This window comes from Papaver somniferum, chromosome 4, assembly GCF_003573695.1.
Source record: "Papaver somniferum cultivar HN1 chromosome 4, ASM357369v1, whole genome shotgun sequence".
NCBI classification, from domain to species: domain Eukaryota; kingdom Viridiplantae; phylum Streptophyta; class Magnoliopsida; order Ranunculales; family Papaveraceae; genus Papaver; species Papaver somniferum.
In genome coordinates, this window is record NC_039361.1 from 5931295 (window position 1) to 5953701 (window position 22407).

The 22407-nt window shown below is 38.2% G+C and overlaps 2 protein-coding genes across 2 annotated transcripts; one reads left to right on the forward strand and one right to left on the reverse strand.

The window, feature by feature from the left end:
• Nucleotides 1-10735: 10735 nt before the first annotated feature.
• Nucleotides 10736-11467, reverse strand: LOC113271880 (arginine and glutamate-rich protein 1-like). The gene has a single exon (XM_026521804.1). The coding sequence runs from the start codon at nucleotides 11465-11467 to the stop codon at nucleotides 10736-10738; it is 732 nt and encodes a 243-aa protein (XP_026377589.1).
• Nucleotides 11468-14082: 2615 nt separating this feature from the next.
• LOC113271881 lies at nucleotides 14083-16752 on the forward strand. The gene is made up of 4 exons (XM_026521805.1): nucleotides 14083-14311; nucleotides 14480-15271; nucleotides 15490-16008; nucleotides 16136-16752. Exons 1-4 carry the CDS (start codon nucleotides 14083-14085, stop codon nucleotides 16750-16752), a joined length of 2157 nt encoding a protein of 718 aa, XP_026377590.1.
• Nucleotides 16753-22407: the final 5655 nt, after the last annotated feature.

Sequence of the window (22407 nt, forward strand, 5' to 3'; positions counted from 1 at the left end):
AGCGTTCTGCATATCAAGTTGATGAATAGGCCAATTGGAAGACAAAGCTAATGTAAGAATAATACGAATAGTACATGGTTTAACAACCGACTAAACGTTTCAGAAAAATCGATTCCCTCTTGTTGATTATAACCTTTAGCAACCAAGCGAGAATTACGACGTTCAATTTCACCATTAGACTTGTGTTTGATACGAAATACCCATTTACATCCAATAACATTCATAGAAGGATCATATGGTACTATTGTCCAGGTACCATTTCGGAGCAATGCATTGATCTCATCATCTGAGGAGACACACCAATCTGGATCCTTATGAGCTTCTGAAATACAAGTGGGTTCGCGAAGAGAGTCACATACCAGTGCATATTTGGAGGCACTAAGAGCTTTCTAAGAGGGTTTAAAAATTCCATCTTTTTCCCTGGTTACCATCGGATGAGTACCAAGAGTACATGCAGAGTCGGAGCTTGAAACTGATGTTGTAGTCGACACGGAAGCTGGTGCAGAGTCCGAAGTTGACGCAGAACTTGTGCAGGAGGATAATTCTTTAGTAAAAGTGGTATCTGGTGACTGGCTCGGAACTGATGGCTGATTTTGTTCAGAACTTGAGACAGTAACGTTGTCCAGCGTAACTGATGGCTCGTGGCTGAGAGACAAAGTAGCAGCAGCTGAGTCCGACTGAACTGTCAGGGATGGAATATGGGCAGATGAAGACGAGTCATCTGCGGCTGGAATCACATGAGCTCGAAGAAACTGTACCAACTGGTAGTATGGGTGTAGTAATAGACCGAGGAATTGAAACCAGTGGTAATGAAACCGATAAGGGTGAAGAATTATTTACCTGAAAAGGGATCGATGCCGGTGAAGGTGGTGTGGAGTAAAAGGGAAAAGTAATCTCATCAAAAACGACATAACGACTGACATATATACGACCCGTAGGAATATGAAGACACTTGTAGCCCTTTTGAGATGGACTATAACCAAAAAACACAGATGGAGAGGAAAGAGGCTCCATTTTGTGAGACCTATACGGACGTAGTAAGGATAACATAAACAACCAAATACACGAAGGGAGGTGTAATCAAGTGGAAGACCAAAAAGAGATTCATATGGAGATGAATTATTAATAGAAGTGGAAGGAACCCGATTCATTAGATAACAAGCAGTGTAAAAAGAATCATACAAATATGAGGATGGTACAAAAGCCATGTTTAGAATTGTAATTCCAGTTTCACGAATATGACGATGACGGCGTTCCACTAAACCGTTTTGTTCAGAAGTGTGTGGACATGAAAATCTATGAAAAATACCAAGTTGTTGAAGATGCAGAGTAAGTTTGCGATACTCAAGTGCATTATCAGATTGAATTTTTTTGATTTCGATTAAAAATATTTTCAACATGCTTTTGAAACAAAAAGAATATAGAAAAGACATCAGACTTTTGAGACATTGGAAACATCCAAGTAAAATGACTAAACGCATCAATAAAAATAATATAATATGTGTATCCTTCATTAGATAAAATATGAGAGGGTCCCCATACATCTGAGACAGTTAAATTTAATGGATTTAAATAAGTAGTTTTACTAGGACTGAAAGGTAACTTATGACTCATATGTTCATGACAAGATGAACAAAACTTAATAGTCTGACTGGAAACCGGAAGTGAAAACTGAGAGACGACTTTACGAACTGTACGCATCATTGGATGTTCCAATCTAGAGTGCCAATCTTATAAGCTAACACGTTTTCTTATACAAACTTTAGGAGACCTAGACAAATCATCAAGTTGATAGAGACCACCCCTCCTACTGCCGCGAAGAAGATTCTTCTCGGTACATCGATCTTTCACAAGACAAAAATACGGATGAAATTCAAATAAGACATTATTATCAGCAGTAAAACGAGATACTGACAAGAGATTATGAGAAATTTGTGGTGCAAAGAGGACATTACGAATCTGCAACTTACGATTTGGAGCTCCCAAGACAGAAGATCCAACATTAGAAATTGGAACAGAAGAGCCATTACTCATCTGAATTTGATCAGGACCAGTGTACTCGGTTGAAAACTGAAGACGAGAAAGATCATGCGTTATATGAATTGTAGCACCACTATCAGGAGTCCATGGATGAGTTGGTAATAAACCATTTTGAGCAGTATAGGCACGCGGTGCGGAAGCAGGTGGTTGACGGCGCGTAGGACGAAAGCTTCGATCAAACCGGTTCCAACAGTCTGGAGCTTCATGATTTGGACGACCACAGAGCTGACATGGGAGTTCCGAACGGCTACGTTGTGCTTGAGGAGCTGGAGGACGACTGGACATAGGGAACCGAGACGAGCTTAGTGCAGTATTGAAACGAGTTGGTGCAGCAGCGAACTGAGTTGGGGTGGAGTTGTATACGCCAGAGAATCGAGTTGAACTTGATGTAGCATTGCGAGATGGTGCAGCAAGGTTAGCAACAGGATGAGCAGTCAACGTTTTAGCCTGATGCTCAATACGCAGTTCAAAAGTTAGAAGAAAAGTAAAAAAATCTTCCACAGTTAGAGAACTCATCGTGGTAGTCAAGGATGTAACGATTGCATCATATGAACTGTCAAGGCCAGCGAGAAAACAGTGACGGAATTCCTTATCTGTAACTGTTGTATTAGAAGCTGCAAGATTATACACTAAGTTTCGAGCATGATTGATATATTCGCGCATAGTTTTTGATCCTTTCTTAAGAGCACGTAGTTCGCAGTGAAGATGGTGAATTTGAGCATCGGATTTAGAGGCATATTGAGCTTCAAGAGAGTCCCAGATTGCTTTGGAAGTTGTAAGACGGTGAACGTGACGAAAAACAGCAGGTGTAAGAGACGAGAACAACCAACTTACCAGGATTTTATCCTGTTTTGTCCATGAAGTAAACGCAGGATTGGGAGATTCATCGGAAATACCATGAGCAGGGAAAGGATGGTACCGGTTACGTAACCATCTAAATCATAACCCTGAAGATACGGTAAGAATTGAGCACGCCACAATGATTAATTGGTTTCATCCAGTTTGACGGTGATGATGTGATGAGGCTGGGAAAATTGAAAAGACGACATAACAGATGTTTGTGAAGAGACCGTAGAAGACATTAGTGCACCGGTTGTAGAAGAAAATGTTGAGGGTTCGGTAGACATGGGTTTGAAGGATCTAAACCTAGCTCTGATACCAAGCTAGAACTTATGAGTGTAGGGTTTAACTATTTAGGTTTAACTGAAGAGAAGATAAGAGAGACAAGAAGATGAACTTTAAACATAATGGTTTTTATTGATTTTTCACACACAAAATTGTCGAACAGAATACATCATATATACATATATTTCCTTGAACTACAAGGTACATTGTTTCCTAAAGAACTTTGATTTCCTAATATACAATGAGTCTTCTTGTGTCTAATAGGGTATTGTGTGTTATTTCACACACGTACCATATGTTGTGTTAATAATAATCCTCATAGTCATATCCTACACATTATTATGATCCTCTAATGACTACATATTACTTTGTTTAGAGTCCTAAATTGGTTTCATTTTTGTTGATTTGGAATCTTAGGTGATTGTTTTTCGTTTGGGGTCCAAGGACATGTAAAATGTTCAAGTGGAAGGGAAAAAACAAACTTATAAATTTGGATGGAGGGAATTTGTTCTTGTAGTTGCGGATTAAACCTTATGAAGTGATAAGAACAAAAAGTCTAAGTCATGAAGATAAACTCAAACATTAATGATATTATACACCCCTTGACACTAGATATGATCTTTACACAAGTTTTGTATGGAGAATATGATGTTCTTATTAATATCACAAAGGTTCATACATATAAGAAGGATGATGATAAACAAAGCTAACTTTAGTGGTTTCTTCTTCTCTAGTGGTGGTTTTCAACTCTTGTTCTTGACTGAACTCTTTTCAACCTGCCTCTCTCTTCATTATGTGAATCCTTATATAACCAATAGTCATGGTAGAAGACAACTAAGTTCACGTGCAAATCTCTGTTAGGTGATCTCTGCCCATTATGTCTGATTCGCCAGGCTTTGGGAAGATGTCCTTATCTCTCGCGTTGCTGCTTCGTACTCCTCTTGACGTTCCCGTCGCATGATAATTATTCATGCTTGTCCCTTTTATCGCGTTGTATTTCTTCTCCTTACTTCTCTCCTCGTTTGTGCTAGTAATTGTCTTAGTGAGGGCGAGGCTATGGATCAACTCTGTGCGATATTTCCCCCCTACATTTTGCTCTTCTCGCGTTATTCTTCTGTAAGTGGAATAATGCGAGAATTCTTTAGTAGATTCCTTGTATTATCCTTGTTTCTTTTTTTTATCCGGCATTCTTCCGATTTTCCCGTGTGATTATTTCCACGTGTAGTAACTCTTCTTTTTCTTGATTGACACATTTGGGTTTTAAGCTGACCAGTTACAGTTATAGCCGGTTTCTCCCTTCTTTATAAATACTCCTAGAGAGAGAAATTTTCCTTTATCGTCTTCTTCATTTATTCTTTCTTCTTTTCTACTCTTTCTGCAAAATCTTACAGATTCGTTATCATGACAAGTCAATCCTCTGTTCCTTCTTCTAACGAATTGTCTCCTCGGTATTTACGTGTTTCGCTTGGGTTTTTCATATATCTGTTATTGTTGTTTTGATTTTATATTTATTTTAGTATTCCCATATTTTTTCTGTAATTTCAGACCCACTCTGTCGAGGCCTCCGGCTAATCCTATCGTGGATCAGAAAAAGGTGATGAAGAAGCGTTCCTACAAATGGAAACTGTCACCAGGAAAGGAGGTTACATCGCATAAGAAGGGAAGCAGTGGAGCTCTTGTTCATGTTGTTGGACCTTTAACTCTGATGCCTGTTGCATCGCCAAAGGGTGAGATATTAACCAGACTTTCTCCCCAACCACTCTCTTCGCTTGCTCCTGAGCATGCTTCAGGGGGCGAAGTTTGACTTTGACTACTTCTTTTTGTTCATGTGTTGTTAGTTACAAAACAAGTAATGTGAACTTTATCTATCTTTATTATGTTTCTAAGTATTTTTACCGAGGAGGTGGGGAGCATGGATGTTTTAGCACTCTCATACTTGCTTGTGCTTCCCATCTTCTCGGTAAACTTCCTAAATGAATGGTACTCGTGGGAATCAAAGTTTATATTTTTGGTATAGTGCTATGTAATCTTTTACGAAGTCTATGAATACGGTTAAAATGTTGATGCGAAGGTTTCATGGGGCGATTCTCATGGTTTATATCAAATGAAACGAAACAAATCTCAATGTGTATGGTGAATGCAGTGGTATGGTCATGCTCATGCTTTAGTTACTAAGAATATTTAAATCTGAGAGTCGGGTATACTTATCTCGAGAGGAGTGTGTTTCCTTCCTTCCTCGGTGTATCTCTTTTATGCCTCAGTGTCTATTCGCGCTCCTTGGATTGCTTGTTTTCGCGTAAACTCATATAGGTATTAATCACCTCCTAGGTAAGGTCTTACTGCCTTCCCCATATAGAACTTTAAAGTACTTATGGTCGCCTTGGGTAGGGTCTTCCACCTGTTGGGCGATGATATCTCAGTTCCATGTGCTCTTGAGAGTCGTTGGCTATCGTTGTCGCCTTATCTGTGTTAGTATTCTTATCTCCTCAGGCTATTCTGCGACAATGTACCAGGCCTAGGTACTCCCGTGAGTAGATAGCCTTAGTAAATTGTCTTATTTGACACAATCAATTTTCTAATGGAGGGTGTCGTCCATTTATATTCCCCCTGAATCTCCCCTTCAAGGAGGTCACCCCTAACCATTTCAGTTGGTCTCCACCCATCTAGTGATACAACGACCAGTGTTGTCGCAACCTCATGCTTTTATCCTATGTGGCTTATTAGGCACAAGATCACACCCTAGGTGGGGTTTATTTGGACCGGGGGTATCAAAAGTTCCAGGCCATTTTCTATCTCCACTGGCATGCTTTTACACCCCATACCGGAGAACTTATTCGCTAAGTGGTTCGTTCTCAGTGGCCTCCGACGGATAGGCATTTGGCTCCAATATAAGTAACTTTCCAAGGATCACCAGCTATGACACGCTTTAGGTCTTAAGGGTCGCCTCTTACACACTGTGCAGTCCTCCGGTCGCACAGTTTTGTGCGAACTAAGTTGACACGCCATAACTGTAGTCCTAGCCTCCCTAGGTAGAGGTTTTAATAGTATCTTGTTTCCCCCTATTGAGGTCTTACGAGAAATATTTGCAGCTTCGCTGTGTGATGAGTGCTAAAAAGTGCATATTTCTATATATTTTTCTTGGCATTTAACTCATCTTTTGTGCATTAATTCTACATTTATCCCATATTCTGTATTTTCATTGTTTTCAAGAATAAATATTTTTATTAATTAATTTTGCATTTTTAGGTAATAAATAAAGTTTGGATGAATAGCGGAGCGAAAAGAGCAGAAAAGTAGTGAAAAGCCGGGAGAAATTACGCAAGGAAGCCGCAAAGAATGGTGCGCACAAGTCCAAAAAGCTAGGAATGGGCTCAAGAAGGAAGATTTGTTCTTAAAGAAAATATGGGCTTGGCATACCCAAGGCCCAAAACCTTCACCCAAACCCATTTCCTATATCCAAACCCGCCTCCATCTTCAGCCGTCGGATTGGATCCATCTCATCATCCAATGGTCGCTTCATCGTCGTTCATCGAAATCGGAAGCTCCTTTCTAGCACTACAGCACCTAACTCCATCTGGCGCCGTTAGTTTCGTTGTATATCTGCATCCAACGGTCGCTGCCAGCCTCTTCACTTTTAGCCGTTAGATCAATCTTCATCTCCACACCCCACGGCTAAGCATCGCAAGACATCGAAATTTGATGAAACTGCCTCACACCCAAACATTAATTACCCTATACCCCAAAAGAGAGAACCTTAACCCAAATCATTTCTCCTCCTTCTTTCTTCTTCTTTCTCCCGACCTGCTACCACCTTTCCCGACTGCAACTCCATCATCCATCGCTCCTGTCACCACCATCTCTACCACCAACTCCTCTGTCTCAATCACCTATACATCCCCCTACTCTCTAGCCATCTATTACATCATCCCATCACCCCTTTTTCTCGCTGGAACCCTAGGCGTGAAGAGTTGATGAAATAGATGAGGCTATAGATTGAAATTGAGGGCAGAGAAGGATCGAGAGAGAAGAGAAGAGGCATGGGTCACCACCAATTCAGCGGATTTGGTGAGCAATTTCGGAATTGAAAATACCTAATTTTAATTTTAGGGTTTGTAAATTATTGGGGCTTTTGAAGTATAAATAGCTCATGGTGTAGAGGATGAAGAGCATACCTGGACTAGCCAGTGTGTCATTAGGTTTAGGTTTAGTCTTTCTTTGTTTTCCAATTTCAATTTTTTCTTCACTTTTTAGTTCTTAGGTTTTGTTTAAATTTTAATATCTTTAATCCAATATCAGTTCATGTGAATGTATTTTTCAAATTCTGTCAATGTTAATCACCATGTTTGTTATGTTCTAATCCATGTTATGTTTGTGTTAAGCTCTATGTATGTAATGTTTCTTCACATGATCATGTAATTTCCCTGTTTAAACCTTAGAGAAGACCATTGAACCATGATGGTTAGCCATTAGGATATTTTTTGTTGAACTCAAAATAGCTTAGGCTAGTTAGATTCCTAAAAGCCCAACTGACTTGTGATTAGTGGTGCTGCAAGAAGACCACTAATGCTAGGGGTCAGTGGTGGCTCTAAGGGGTTAATCAGCTACATTAGTTATTAATCCACTGCCTAGTTGACCTGTGATTGCCTGTGCCTTAAACAGACAGCCAATACTAGGGGTTAGCTAAGGCTGTAAGGTTAGTTAACTAGCCATATGACAAAAACCTGACCTAGGCAAACTAGCTAGGTGAAAGAGAATTCTCATCCATCTCCATACACTTCATTCCCATCCACAATTTCTCTCCCATGTTCTGTTTTGGTTAAGTTTTTCTTATTCATTGCCACTGATTTTTCTTTGTTCCTTTGCCACTGTCACTCACTGCTTCTTTGGCTCATTGCCACTGTCACTAGCTCAGAATTAGCTAGGAAACTTCAACTCACACACACCTTGTCTCTGTGGATCGACCCGTACTTGCACATTTGCCACTTTCGACACCGTGCACTTGCGGTTATAATTTGTAGGACCTTTTAGAAGCCTACCACTGTGTAGCTTCGATTTCTCCTTTGGCTTGCTCGCTTTCTTGTCAAAAGAACTTGCTTCATGTTTGTGTATCCTTGAGTCGGTATACAACTTTCTTTCTTTTTTACATCATCCCATCATAGTGTTTCGATCCTCTTGATTGTGGCCTGTTTTTATCTCCTTCTTCATTAATTGTTTTCCTCAACGCTATTCTTAGTTTCTTGTAGCTTCTCAGCGATATTCTTAGCTTTGATAGCAATGTCTCCCTGCTCGATGTCTGCGAGATTTATGCATTTATCGCATTGCATTCTCCACCTTGATACTAGATCCCTCAGACCTTCCCCCTTTTCTCTCTTCAGATTAGATAGAGCCTCCTTTCCCATTTTGAGCAACCTAATTGGGCATGAGCATTCATAAATAGTTCCTTTGATGCGTCACCTATTTCCTGCTGGCATGCGTATTCAGTTATTTCATCAGACTCTCTTATCTTCTCGGGAATCACCTTTTGCGACTGGTTGTCTTCACAGACCTTCTTTGTCCTTCTGCACCTCAACTTCCCCTTTACTCTTCGCACGCTCGCATTCGCATTAGTTGTTCCTGACTGGATTTTACCCCTCGCCTTTTGTCATTTCGATATTCCTTATTTGTTGTTTGGTTCTCTTCTCCTTTCTTTATAATGTTAATCATCAGCCTCTTTGCTCGCCTATCATCTCTCACATTTTGCCTCTGTTTCTCTTTTAAGTTCGCCTTTCCTTCGTAATGTCGAACATCATCTTCATTACACCTCTTCGCATTGGTGTTGTCTCCTATGATTTCTCCAATTCCTGTAGGAATGGGGAATCGAATTCGTCAGTGAAAGGTCGACGGCAACTCCCATAACCCCATGAATCCAGGATCTCCCGATGATAGCGTTGTATGGTGATTCCACGTCTACGAAACAGAAAGTGACCACTGTTTCCAGGGTCACAACGGGGATGACCAAGGTAATCTCTCATTTTGGTCTCGAAGCAACACTATTGAATCCATAGATTGTGTAAGTGGAAGGAACCAGGTAGGAGTCGCGGTATCCCATGGTTTCTGAACGCATGATAGAACAATATATCGACGGAGCTTCCAGTATCTACTAAGATTTTGTTGATCATCCAAGGCTGCACTTTCTCTTATGTGTTTTATTCCCACTTAGAATGTGGTTGCACAGTCATGGTGACTACAAGAGGGTTTGAGTGTGTTCTTGCCTCTGCTGGTACATCTTCCATTGTGAAAGAGATTGGTTGTTTCTGCCATTCTTCGAGCGTGCGACTTCGTGTCACCAGATATATTTCCTCACCATTTTAAACTCTACTCAAAATGTTATCATGGAAGTTATTGATATCTTTCGTAAAATGAATGATTGAGTTTATATGCCTCGAGTTCTGTCCGATCTAAATGCGGTGAATAACAACTGGTTGAGATCGCGGTTGTACCCTTGGTATTTCGTCTTCTTCCAGATATCGTTTCAACTTTCCTTTCTCCGTTATCTATAGTAGGTATTTTCACACATTTCTACAATTCGCAGTACTGTGGCCATGAAACCGATGGTATATGCAGAATTCTCCAGCTCTTGCTCCTTGCGGGGTCTCATCTCCTATGTTGAACAACGCTGGAATTTATTGAGTTAGTATGACCCCCCCCCCCCCCATATCTTTTCTATTGGGGCGTTCATCGTGGCCAATTTTATATCATCAAAGGGCGGGTAGTTTGGCCTGCACTCAAATCTTGGATGGTGATTGTACCCAGCTCTTCGGTTTTTGTTGAATCGCTCCCCTTGATTGTCGTACCTTCTCGTCGAATGATTTCTATCTCCATACACTCTTCGAAACCATTCTTCGTCTTTACCTGACAGAGCCACTTCTTTTGTAGTCTTTCCTGCGACTTGCTTCTCCTGTCAAATTCTAGGAGTATTCTCGACATTATTTAGTATTCTTGGTACGAGTGTCGCGCTTCCTCACTTCGCAGTTGTGATGGATGTCAAGTTGGTGTTCATTTCTCTTTGTTTTTCTTCTAACGTTATGAACTCTTCTTGGTATTCTCTTAGCTCTTGCATGTCTATGTCGTGTCTGATTCAAATATTTCCACATATAAAAGATCAGTGGGATACAAGGCATTGACGAATGCAAGGATTAAATCTCGCTCGGAAACCTCCCCGGCTGATTCGCTGCACATGGTTCTCCATCGCGTGACTAAGCTTCGCAAACTTTCTCCATGCGCATTTTTCAAGGTAAACGCGTTCTTGATCCCTGCCTTTGTGTGACTACTTATTATGTAATTACCTAAGAATAATCTTTGCACCTGTGCGAATGAAGTCACTGATCCTTCGCTCCAATTATCGAACCACAATGAAGATTCTCCTGTCAAGTTCGCGGGGAAATATTTACGCAACACCGCTTGATGTTGGGCCCATGGCATTAATGTTAGGTTTTAGGCTTTCATATGCTGAACTGCATTCCCGGTCCCATCGAATATGCTGGAAAATGTTGGTAAGACACATTTCGCGGGAATGGGGACTTGCGAAATGTCACGCGAAAAAGGGGATTGTTCTGCCTCCTCGCCTGCTATTATTTTTCATGGCCGCTTTGAGCTCTTTAAGCTGCTGTAATATAGCTTGATTAGCGTTAACGTGTTCTCGCTCTCTCCGCGCCGCTGTTTCTAATGCCCTTTGCTCTGTCGCGCTTCTCTCTATGGCTATTCTAGTTTCCCTTTCCAAACTAGTTTCTCTTCTGTATCTTTGGGTTTCGCGCTCTAAGATACTTCCTCTTTCCCCGTTGTATATCTGTATTCCATGTTTTAGGTTCTCTCTGCTTTCTTGGTTTATTCTTCTTGCTCTGCGTTCCTGAGACCTCATTTCCAGATCTCGTACGTTTTCTATTTCGCGTTCTCTTTCACGCACCTCTCTTTCATACTCAACACGGTCGTTATGTGCTTTTCTTTCCTCACTACGATGTCTCCTCCTTCTCCTTGGTGAACTTCTGCTCGTTTGAGTTTCTGTTTCTCCAGTATGAGTTCGCGTCTGTATGTTCTCATTCAGTCTGTGATTTTCTTCCATCAACAGGGTGTTTTGTCTTGCCAAATTTGCTCTATCTTCTGCCAACTCTGCATCTCTTGCTCTGCTTCGTTCGAGCCCTTGCATTAATTCTCTTTCAACTCGCCTGTCTCGTTCGAGGCGTTCTCTCAACTGCCGAATAGTTAGGTGGTCCTCGTTGTTGGGATCCTCATCTTCTCCTCTTGTTACTCGTTCTCCATCCTCCATAGTATCAAGATCAGTCGTGTATACACTGCCTTCTTCGTATATAATTATCTCTGAGTCGTTATTTTATTGTGTTGGATCTTGGGAGATAGTATCGTTGTTCTGCTGTCCGGTTTCTATGATAGAACACAGACTGCAATTTCGAGTTAAGCTACTCTATTGCTCACCTTTCTCCTTCGGCTGAATTCTCAGCCTCGCTTCAGGCTCTTCTCCGGTTCGCTACTCTGTTGCTTCTTCGAAATGCGATATTGTGTGCCGGTCTTGATGCCATTCATACCATTTTGTCAATCAGAGATGCTAGTGGTCAAGATTTCTGATGTTCATAGGAAATATGATGGGGTTTCATTGTTGTCAAGACTTTCTTTTCAAAGTTCTGAGAAGCGAGTGATTCTTGATCAGCACCTTTTGAATCAAGTGGTCGATTTTCACTTGGACTTCATAATGATGAAAATATTTTAAAGGTAGGGTTTTTGTGAGAAAGTAATCGACTTTTTCAGAGATGGTAGTTTCTAGATACTAGCTAGCAGGTGAGGATAATCCTCCCTGTTTCTAGCGCCAAAATGTAGTTGCGGAAAATCCCATAGCTACACCCTATGAAGTGATAAGAACGAAAAGTCTAAGTCATGAAGATAAACTCAAACATTAATGATATTATACACCCCTTGACACTAGATATGATCTTTACACAAGTTTTGTATGGAGAATATGATGTTCTTATTAATATCACAAAGATTCATACATATAAGAAGGATGATGATAAACAAAGCTAACTCTAGTGGTTTCTTCTTCTCTAGTGGTGGTTTTCAACTCTTATTCTTGACTGAACTCTTTTCAACCCGCCCCTCTCCTCATTATTTGAATCCTTATATAGCCAATCGTCATGGTAGAAGACAACTAAGTTCACGTGCAAATCTCTGCTAGCTGATCTCTGCCCATTCTGTCTTATTCGCCAGGCTTTGGGAAGATGTCGCTATCTCTCGCGTTGCTCCTTCGTGCTCCTCTTGACGTGCCTGTCGCGTGAGCATTCTTCGTGCTCGTCCCTTTTATCCCGTTGTATTTCTTTGCCTTACTTCTCTCCTCATTTGTGCTAGTAATTGTCTTAGTGAGGGCGAGGCTATGAATCAACTCTGTGCAATATTTCGCTCCTACAGTTCTGTGGAAGATTGGAAGCAAAATATCTTGAATAAATTCAAGCATGTGTGTGGTTAATTATTGATCAACACATGTAAAACTTGGAGGAATCTAAAGGCACCAAGTTCTTACAAGGCATTTTGGAATTTGTCACTTTTATATAGATAAACGTGGTGTACACCCAAGAAGCTTAATCAAAACATACAAAATGGGCGTGGAGAATAGATGCCCGGAACATGCACCTGCAGCTTGAAAGAAAACCGACCCTGAAAAGATTGAGTTTAATACCTAAAAAATGACCTTGACTTCAGTCTAATTAGCGAGTTTTAATGAGCAATGTGTGTTTTTCAAGGCAACAACATGACTACTAGTCTTATTAGACGCCCCAAACCTCCACTAATTAGAGTCTAAGCGTCTAACAAGCCAAAAAAGAAAAGAATAAGTGACCATATTTTTCAATGTTTACGCGGTCATATAATTGAAATCCCGGTGATTATAAAAGGGGCTTTACAATATCATCGGGTTCTATAGGGGTTCCCTTTATTAAAGCAGCTACACTTTTGCTTACCCAATTAGGATGTTTCAAGGGAAAATAGCTTTTATGTGCAGTGCGTCATCACTTTCCTTTACCATAAACAACCTCATAATCTCTCGGTCGTTCTAAACAGACAGTGGATTTGAAATTTTGAACTACTTTAAGATCATTTGGGCTAAGATGAATAAATGACTCGGGTATGATAAGTCTCACAGGAAGATCATGAAATCCGCGTAGAAACATCTTATGTTAGCGATTTTAATTAGGATAGTTTAAACACACGGCCACTTAAAGAATTATTGATAATCTCAGCCATTTTTGAAACATTCTTCATGGTTGTTTCAAGTCGAGATTACTTTACCATACATGCTTATACTGAGCATTTAGAAATTCCAATACGCATTTCCTAATCGACAGAAAGGCGTAACACGAATTCGCCTCTGATATGTCAAACAACTTTACAACATTTCTATATATTAATGAGCAGTGAACATTAAATAAATCCGATAAGCGTGTCCTTCCTAATATATCAAACAAATCGTCCTAACACGCAAAATATTAAAATGAATTTTGCTCTCTGATAAAGTGTAACGGTAAATAATACTAATCCACTCAACTAATTCTTGCGTAGCACACAAAAACTAGCACCTACCTATAAAGAAGTATAGTCAGGTCAGTGAGCCAGCCATCTTAAAACGTGCTTTCCACTGTACCGAGTTCCTTCTTCGAAACAGTTTGACTTCACTGTATAGGCACTTTACAATGCTGTATATACGAGGAGTCGACTGAGTCGAGCTCTGCGAATCGGCGACTGACTCAGTTCGAAAAATTTCTCGATCTTCATTTTTCTTCATTAATTCCTTGTTAGTTTCGGGTGAATCTGGTGTGGAAATTTAGATCTTCAAAGTCGATAGTTATTAATGGAGCTTCACTAAAAGAAATCGTGGAAAATATGGCAGATAATCTTTCAGCTAGTGGATCGAAGGTTGTCAACATTACAAAAATTTCAGAAAAATGTCCTTCGATTTCTGTGATTGATGATCAAGGAGATAACAGGTATGATTCATGGAAATTTTCTCTGATAGGTAGATTGGATTTCCTTCGAATTAAGTTCGCAGATGCGATGAATATTTTAAAAGGTCAATGGAAATTAACTAGTAGTTGTCATTTAATTCCTTTGGGTAAGAGTTTTTTCAAGATTAAGCTGTCTAATGATGAAGATAAGAACTATATTTCAAACTATCGTTGGGATGTACAGGATCAGGTGTTAAGAACTAGAAATTTTATTCCCAATTTTAGACCTGAAAATCAAAGAACCTCTCATTCCTTGTAATGGGTGTCTCTACCAGGATTAAGCTTTGAATATTGGGATGAGAAAACGTTATTTACAATGTGTGATGCAATTGGAAATCCGGTCAAGGTGGATGATGCTACTCTTAAATTTTCAAGTGGGTATGCTGCAAAAGTTTTGGTTGAGCTAGATCTTTCACAAACAATACCAAATAAGCTTTGGATTATCACTAAATATGGCAGTTTCTCACAGGGCATTGTTCTTAACAAATTACTAAAGTTTTGCTCTCATTGTAAAATTTTTGGTCATACTTTAAAAGAATGTAGGTTCAAGAATAACATTAATAAGGAAAATCCCACGGTGGTTCAAGTGGGTAGTGTTAAGAAGCCAATGGATAAAGGTCAGAATATGAAGCCACAAGAACCCTTTGATATTTGTCCACCTTTAATAATGCCAGATTTAGGAACTCCTCTACCAAACTCAGAAATTCCTATTACTGAAGGAAGATTCAGTTCTCTGCAAGATTTAGCAGTAAATGAAGAAGAAGCTAGTACTGAAAGAGTGCCACAAGAAATGCTCACTCCAACAAAAATACTTCAAATGGTGGAAAATAATTCTTTGGAATCAAGTGTGATTAAGTTTGTTAATGGAAAATATGACACAGTCTCTTCTGAAAGAGTACCAGTCACTTCTTGGTCTAGAGTTGTTCAGAAACCTTCATCACAAAAAGCAAAAACTGGAGAAGGTGAAACTACAGTATGTCAGGTAAATGTTGCTGCTACTTCAACTAGCACTCAATTGCCAGGTCAGGTAAATACTGCTCCTACTTCAACTGGTACACAATTGCCAAGTAAATACAACTTTAGAAAGAATCAAGGAAAATGAGGCACTATAGGCCTCCAATCCAAGAAATGAGAGTCCTTTTTTGTAATTTAAGAGGCCTTAGAAGAGTCAGGTCTCAAAATAAATTAAGAGCTCTAATAAATCAATTTAATCCTCCTGTTGTTTGGGTTGCAGAACCTAAAGTTTTTTGTTCTTCTTCTTTTTGCAATAATCTGAATTTACCAGGCATGCAATGTATGGTGATTCATAACTCAATTTCAAATAAAAAGGGCAACATATGGTTGTTTTGGAATAAGAATTTGCCTACTCCTTCAGTAGTATCTATGTCAAGTCAGATGGTTACAGTGGATATTGGTGGTGTTCTTGTATCTAGTGTTCATGCTCATGTGGGAATTGTTCAGAGAAAAATCTTATGGGCAGAGATGGAAGTTATTAATGATCTAAATTTTCCATGGTTGGCAATTGGAGATTTTAATGCAATTACTTCAGTTGATGAAAAAATTGGAGGTAAATCTCCAAAGAGAAGTGCAATGATGGAGTTCAATAATTGTCTTGATGCTTGTGCACTTATGCAAGCTCCTAAAACTGGTCTTATGCACTCTTGGTCTAATTGTCAACATGGAAGTAAAAGAATTTTGTGTAATTTAGACATAGTTGTGTTTAATCAGTTATGGTTACAAAAATTTGAAGGTTGGGAGTATAAAGTTGGTTTAAGAGTAGCTTCAGATCATTCTTCCCTACTAGGTGGTTGTGCCAATATTCCCAAACCAAAAAAATGCTCCAATGAGATTTCAAAAAATGTGGTTATCACATCCAAACTTTATGGATGTTGTGCAAAATTGTTGGTCTGAAAAAATTGTTAGTGATCCAGATTTTGTCTTTCAACATAAGCTGAAAAAATTAAAGAAGATTCTAAGAGATTGGAATTGGAATGTATTTGGTAATATTAATGTTCAAGTCAAGGAGGCAGAAGAAAACGTTCAAGAGGCTATGTTAAATTCAGATAATAACCCTTTTGATGATGAAGCACTAAATAATTTGGTGGAAGCTCAGAATTTGCATGGCTCTAAAGAAGCTCAGTTACATACTTTTCTGAAACAAAAATCAAGGAATAAATGGATAAAAAAGGGAGCTGCTAATATAGGTTTCTTACATGCAAAAATCAAGATTAGGCAAGAAAGAAATAGTATCAGTGAGCTTGAGGATCAGCATGGTAATATAATTTCAGACCAAAAGAAAGTTTCAGAAGAACTAATTGAATATTTTGAACAAAAATTCAGGTACAAGGAAGTGCAAGATATTGATCATATGTTAAATGACATTCCGGAAGTGATAACTAGTGAAGATCAGGAAATGATTGAGAAAGTTCCAGATGAAGAAGAAATTAAGCCACATTATTTGACATGGACCAAGACAGTGCACCTGGTCCTGATGGATTTTCAAGTTGTTTCTATAGGTCATGCTGGGATATCATACATCAAGATGTAGTGGAAGCAATTCAATTTTGCTGGAGAAGAAGATTTATACCCAAAGATCTCAACTCCAACTTTTTAGTACTTATCCCAAAAACTGAAGGAGCAAGGAAACCAAGTCAATACAGGCCAATTGGCCTGAGTAATGTAAGCTTCAAAATTTTCACAAAAATTCTGGCAACAAGAATTGGGAATCTAATGTATAAATTGGTCTCTCCTCAGTAAGTGGCTTATGTTAAGGGTAGATGTATTCAAGACTAGATAATGTTAGCTTCAGAATTAGTGAATGAAATGTCAAGGAAAAGAAGATGTGGTAATGTATCTCTTAAGCTTGACATTTCTCAAGCTTATGATTCAGTTAGTTGGGAGTTTCTATTTTTGGTTTTGCAGAAATTTGGCTTCTCTAAAAAATGATGTGAGTGGATGCATATTTTATTTCAGTCAACTAGAATATCAGTAATGGTGAATGGTGGGCCTTGTGGATTCTTCTCTGTTGGAAGAGGATTGAGACAGGGTGATCTTTTATCTCCAATCCTTTTTGTGTTAATGGAGGAAGCTTTAAGTAGAAGACTCACTCAATTGGTAAATGAAGGTTCAATTTTCCCAATGGTGGAAAGGAAAGGTATTCATCCAACTCATTTATTCTTTGCAGATGATGTCTTCATCTTTATTAATGGATCTAAAAAGAGTATTTTAAATCTAATGTAACTTCTTGAAGATTATCAAAAATGTTGGCCAAATCATACACAAAACCAAAAGTAAGATGTTCATTGATGGTACTTCTGAGTTGAGGAAAATGCATATTAAAGAGATGATTCAAATGGAAAGAGGTGAATTCCCTGACAAGTATTTGGGTGTAGCGCTTATTCAAGGAAGAGTGAAAACCTCCACATTATGGCCAATGGTAGAAATGATGCAAAAGAAACTTGATGCTTGGAAGGGTAAGTTATTGTCTTTTCAAGAGAGATTAGTGCTGATTAAGTCAGTGCTAAGCAACATTCCTGTATATAGTATGGCTATCTGCAAATGGCCAACTTCAGTCATTAAAATTTGTAAAAAAATTATGAGAAATTTTCTTTGGCCTGGGGATGAAGATATAAGGAAATATCATAAATTCTCATGGAAGAGAGTATGTACACCACTTAGTGAAGGGGGTTTGGGGATTTCAAGACTTGAATTTATAAACAAAGTATTTCTCATGAAGATGATGTGGAAGATTAATAAGTCAGATGAAGATTGGGCTTTGTTTTTTCATGCAAAATACAAAGATAAAAATGGTCAGTGGAGCACAAAATGGCAAAAATCTTCAGTATGGACAGGTTTAAAATGGGCCTGGAATGCTCTTAAAGATGATATCAGATGGAGTACTGGGGATGGAACCAACATTTCTGTATGGTTTGACCTGTGGATTGGGGATAGATCACTCATTGACAAATTTGGATACAATGATTACATTACTGAAAAATATTAACTTGAAGGTTTCATATATAATGGTAGATGGTAAATGGTCATTTGCTACTGAACTTCAAATGATGATACACAATCTTAGACCACCAGAAGTTGTAGGAGGAGAAGATATGCAAGTTTGGACTGGTGATTTGAAAGGTGAATTCTCAGTTTCAGTAGAAATGAATAATCTAAGGCACAAAGAACAGCCAGTGAATTGGTACAATGGCTAGCAACATCTGGAAATTGATTCAAGGAGTGTACACTGATGATCAAACAATGATAAAGAATGGGTATGGCATGGTTTCAAGATGTTGTATTTGTGAAGAAAATGAAGATAGTATGTTTCACTTGCTTTGGAAGTGTAAATTTAGCACTGAAATCTGGAGGTGGATTTGTGCTATATTCAAGTTTCAAATACCAAATTCCTTTGATGATGTGTGGAAGAGAGCAACTAATGTAAACCCTTTGGTTAAACAAGTATGGATATGTGCAGCTTGTATCATTCTTAAGGAGCTGTGGTTTTAGAAGAACAAAAAAATCTTTGAAGACATAAAGCCTAATATGCAGAGATTCAAGTGCAGAATTTTAAAGCTGGTTCATGAAAGTGGATTGAGAATCAAAAGAACTAAATGGTGTCAGAATTATGATCAGCAGATCACTGCTTTTGATCTGGGAATTAGGCATTCCAAGTTTCAGTGCATCAAGAAATTTTGTTGGATTCCTCCTAGGCTAGGTGTGGTTATGTTTTGTTGTGATGGCTCATCCTTTGGTAATCCAGGCTCTGCAGGTTTTGGTGTTGTTGCTAGAGACTCTAATTGTCAGATGATTGGTACTCTCACTGGTGGTATAGGAGTAGCTACAAACTACTTAGCAGAAACTTATGGTGTCATGAATGCTTTGGAGTTGGCTGTTGAATGGAAATTCCAGGATATCATTATTGTTTCAGATTCAAAAATTGTACTTGCAGAATTTGCTCAGGGGAAGGTTCCTTGGTTTCTGAAAGGGAGATGGAAAATAGCACAAGGGGAATATGTCAAGAATAAGGTATCATCATTGCTACAGAGAAGTAAATTTCTCAACTGATGGCATTGCCAAAAAAGGTGCTTTTTTAGCAGCAGGGGAAAGATTATTACACATTGGAAGACCTCCTTATCTACCAAGGATTGAAATGCCAGATGTGGACTATTTCAGATTTTGCTAGGGAAAGCTTCTAGTTTCAGTTTGAGTTTTGGTCATTTTTCATATGCCAATTTTCTCTCTTGTAATTAATCTGCAACAATTTTGAAATTTTAATAAAGCTTATGTGATTCAGAAGAAACAAAAAATGTTGTATATAAACTCCAATTGGTCTCCTCATTTGACATCATTCAATCCAACCTCCTTCACCTTCCTCAATACATAATTCTCTTTCTGCATCGCTCACTCAATTTTCGCTCTTAAACTTCGTTAAAACTAGTCGTGTTATATCAGTACAAACGCTTACTTGATTAATTTTCTGAAGAAAAATGCAGAAAATCATAGTGGAACTTGATTTACACGACGACAGATGCAAACAAAAGGCCATGAAATCAGTTTCTGATCTTCGAGGAGTTAGTTCCGTATCAATGGATACGAATAGTAAGAAATTAACAGTTATTGGGGATGTTGATGCAGTAGTTGTTGTACGGAAACTATGAAGACATTGTCATACAAATCTAGTTTCAGTCGAACAAGAAAAGAGAAAGAAGAACCTAAAAAGGAAGAACCAAAGAAAGAGGAACCAAAAAAGGTAGAGACAAAGAAAGAAGAGGAGAAGAAAATTGAACCAAAGAAGGAAGAACCCAAGAAAGAAGTACCCAAAAATGTCGATCCATATAATCCTCATATATGGATGCAGTAGTAAGAAATTAACAGTTATTGGAGATGTTGATGCAGTAGTTGTTGTACGGAAACTATGAAGACATTGTCATACAAATCTAGTTTCAGTCGAACAAGAAAAGAAGAAAGAAGAACCTAAAAAGGAAGAACCAAAGAAAGAGGAACCAAAAAAGGTAGAGACAAAGAAGAGTCGAAGAAAATTGAACCAAAGAAGGAAGATCCCAAGAAAGAAGTACCCAAAAATGTCGATCCATATAATCCTCATATGATGCCTACACCTTATTACGATTATGGGATGCCTGCACATTATTATTATCCGCGTATGATTACACCTTACTATGATCCTCGGATGACTTCGAATTACTATGCTCCATGTGCCGAGGAAAATCCTAATACCTGCGTCATTTGTTAATTTCATTTATCGGTGAAGGTTGGTGTTACATTTATGCTTAACCTTCTTATAACACTAACGAAATTGCATTGTAATTTTGGTTTTGCATAAACATGCCTATCAACGAATATAAACATGTATATCAAATTACGTATATTTCTTATATTTTTTATAATTAACTAAAAAAATAGTTTTAGAAATATCTTTTTATTTAGTGATATAGGTCACTTATTAGGGGATGGATAGAGTATTATTTTTATTCACTTTAATTCGTTTAAATGTTCCAAGAAGAACAAAAAAGATAAATAAAAGTATGTAAAGGGGATACATTTTAGTATTTACTCCTAAAATACTCCGCTAACAAAGGGGAGTATTTTTTACGATTAGTGCCAAATGAGATTTTTTTTTTACTATGGATCCAACATTGCACAGATTAAAAAAAATAAAAATAAAGGATCCATTGCTCCGAGGAAAAGAAATGTTAAAGTAAAGAAGATTAAGAAATGGATGGTGCCCCAATCCAATTCTAACCGGAAAAATAGAAAGGAAAAGATTTGCTTAATTACCCTTCTAGCCAAAAAAAAAAAAAAAAAAAAAGAAACATGAAAATGAATCCAGTTATCCTGACATCGAAGTCAAACTCAAGCGACATAGGGCCATACTTACATTTATTTTGATTACTAGAAAAAGATACACAAAATTGGTTAAAAAGATCAAAATCAACAATTCCTGGATGAAATGGACAGTTAGATTTTGATATTGTTTAAATTGACAAAAATGTAAAAATAGGCAGGATGCAACCAGTTTCATCGTGCCTATTTGCAAATATTTTTTCTTATTTTTAATTTACACAGGATGTATCCAGTTTCATCCTTGGTATTTTTTAAATTTAAGCTAGGATGAATCCAATTTCATCCTTGCTATTTTTTTTTTGGCCATTTCACCCAAATTATTTTTTACTCGTCCATTTGAACCGTGATTTAAAAATATTTTGTCAAATGACCCATTTTCCGAAAAAGATATGTAATCGCGGATAAATAAGTTTGAGGGGAAAAAGCTACAACCTTGCCGTGAGGCTAGCTTAAAACATTTTCCCAGCATTTATAGAAGTTACTTCCTGTCCCTAGTTAGATCTTTCGTTTGCTATGGACATAAGCATAGTGACATCTATCTTACAAAAACAAATGGTTTTTATAAAATTCAATGGTTGTGGATGGGTTTTTTAGTTCGATCCATGGCCATCATTTGCTTTCAAAGTTCAGAAAGTTGAGAGACAAATTGCGGTTAACAATCAACCCATGTTTAACGCTGCATCCAACCGTCCAGATTTACGCATCCATTATTATCTCTCCATCGTCCATCAATCCCATTAATATTAGCACCAATTTAGGGTGATTTCCTCTTGGGTTTAAAGACCCCGAAATAACTTCAAACGTTACATGCAACAGCATCCGTTTCAAATGTTCCACTACATAAACCCTAGACGAGGTGATCATCTTGCCCAGATTGAGTCGCATTCTCTCTCAGCCCTACTATGGACGGTTGTTTTTTAGTCGATTCTTTCGGTGATATAGTTTGATTTGCTTTGCGTTTTAATAAGATTATTATTGTTTTAATGTAGGTTTTGATTGTTGGATTCAAAAAGTCATGGAGTTCCTAACATCTTAGGTAATTCAATTGCATATTGAGGAAACAGCACCCATCTCCGGTAAATCAGATGTAAGACCTATGATTGTTGTTATCTGGGTTTATAATTTTGGACTAATTTTTTGTTCCTTAGTTAGTTGCCACCGGAATTGTTTTTTTGAATCCGGGTAATTGAATTTTATCATGTGGTTTTAGGTTTAACTTGTGGAAAGAAGGATTTGTTTCTGCTTATTCTCATAAGTTGTGGTTTTAGGTTTTGAATATTCTATGACTACCAATCTTATGTTGGTTTGTTTTCCAGTTTTGGGATGCCAGTCATAGTTAGAA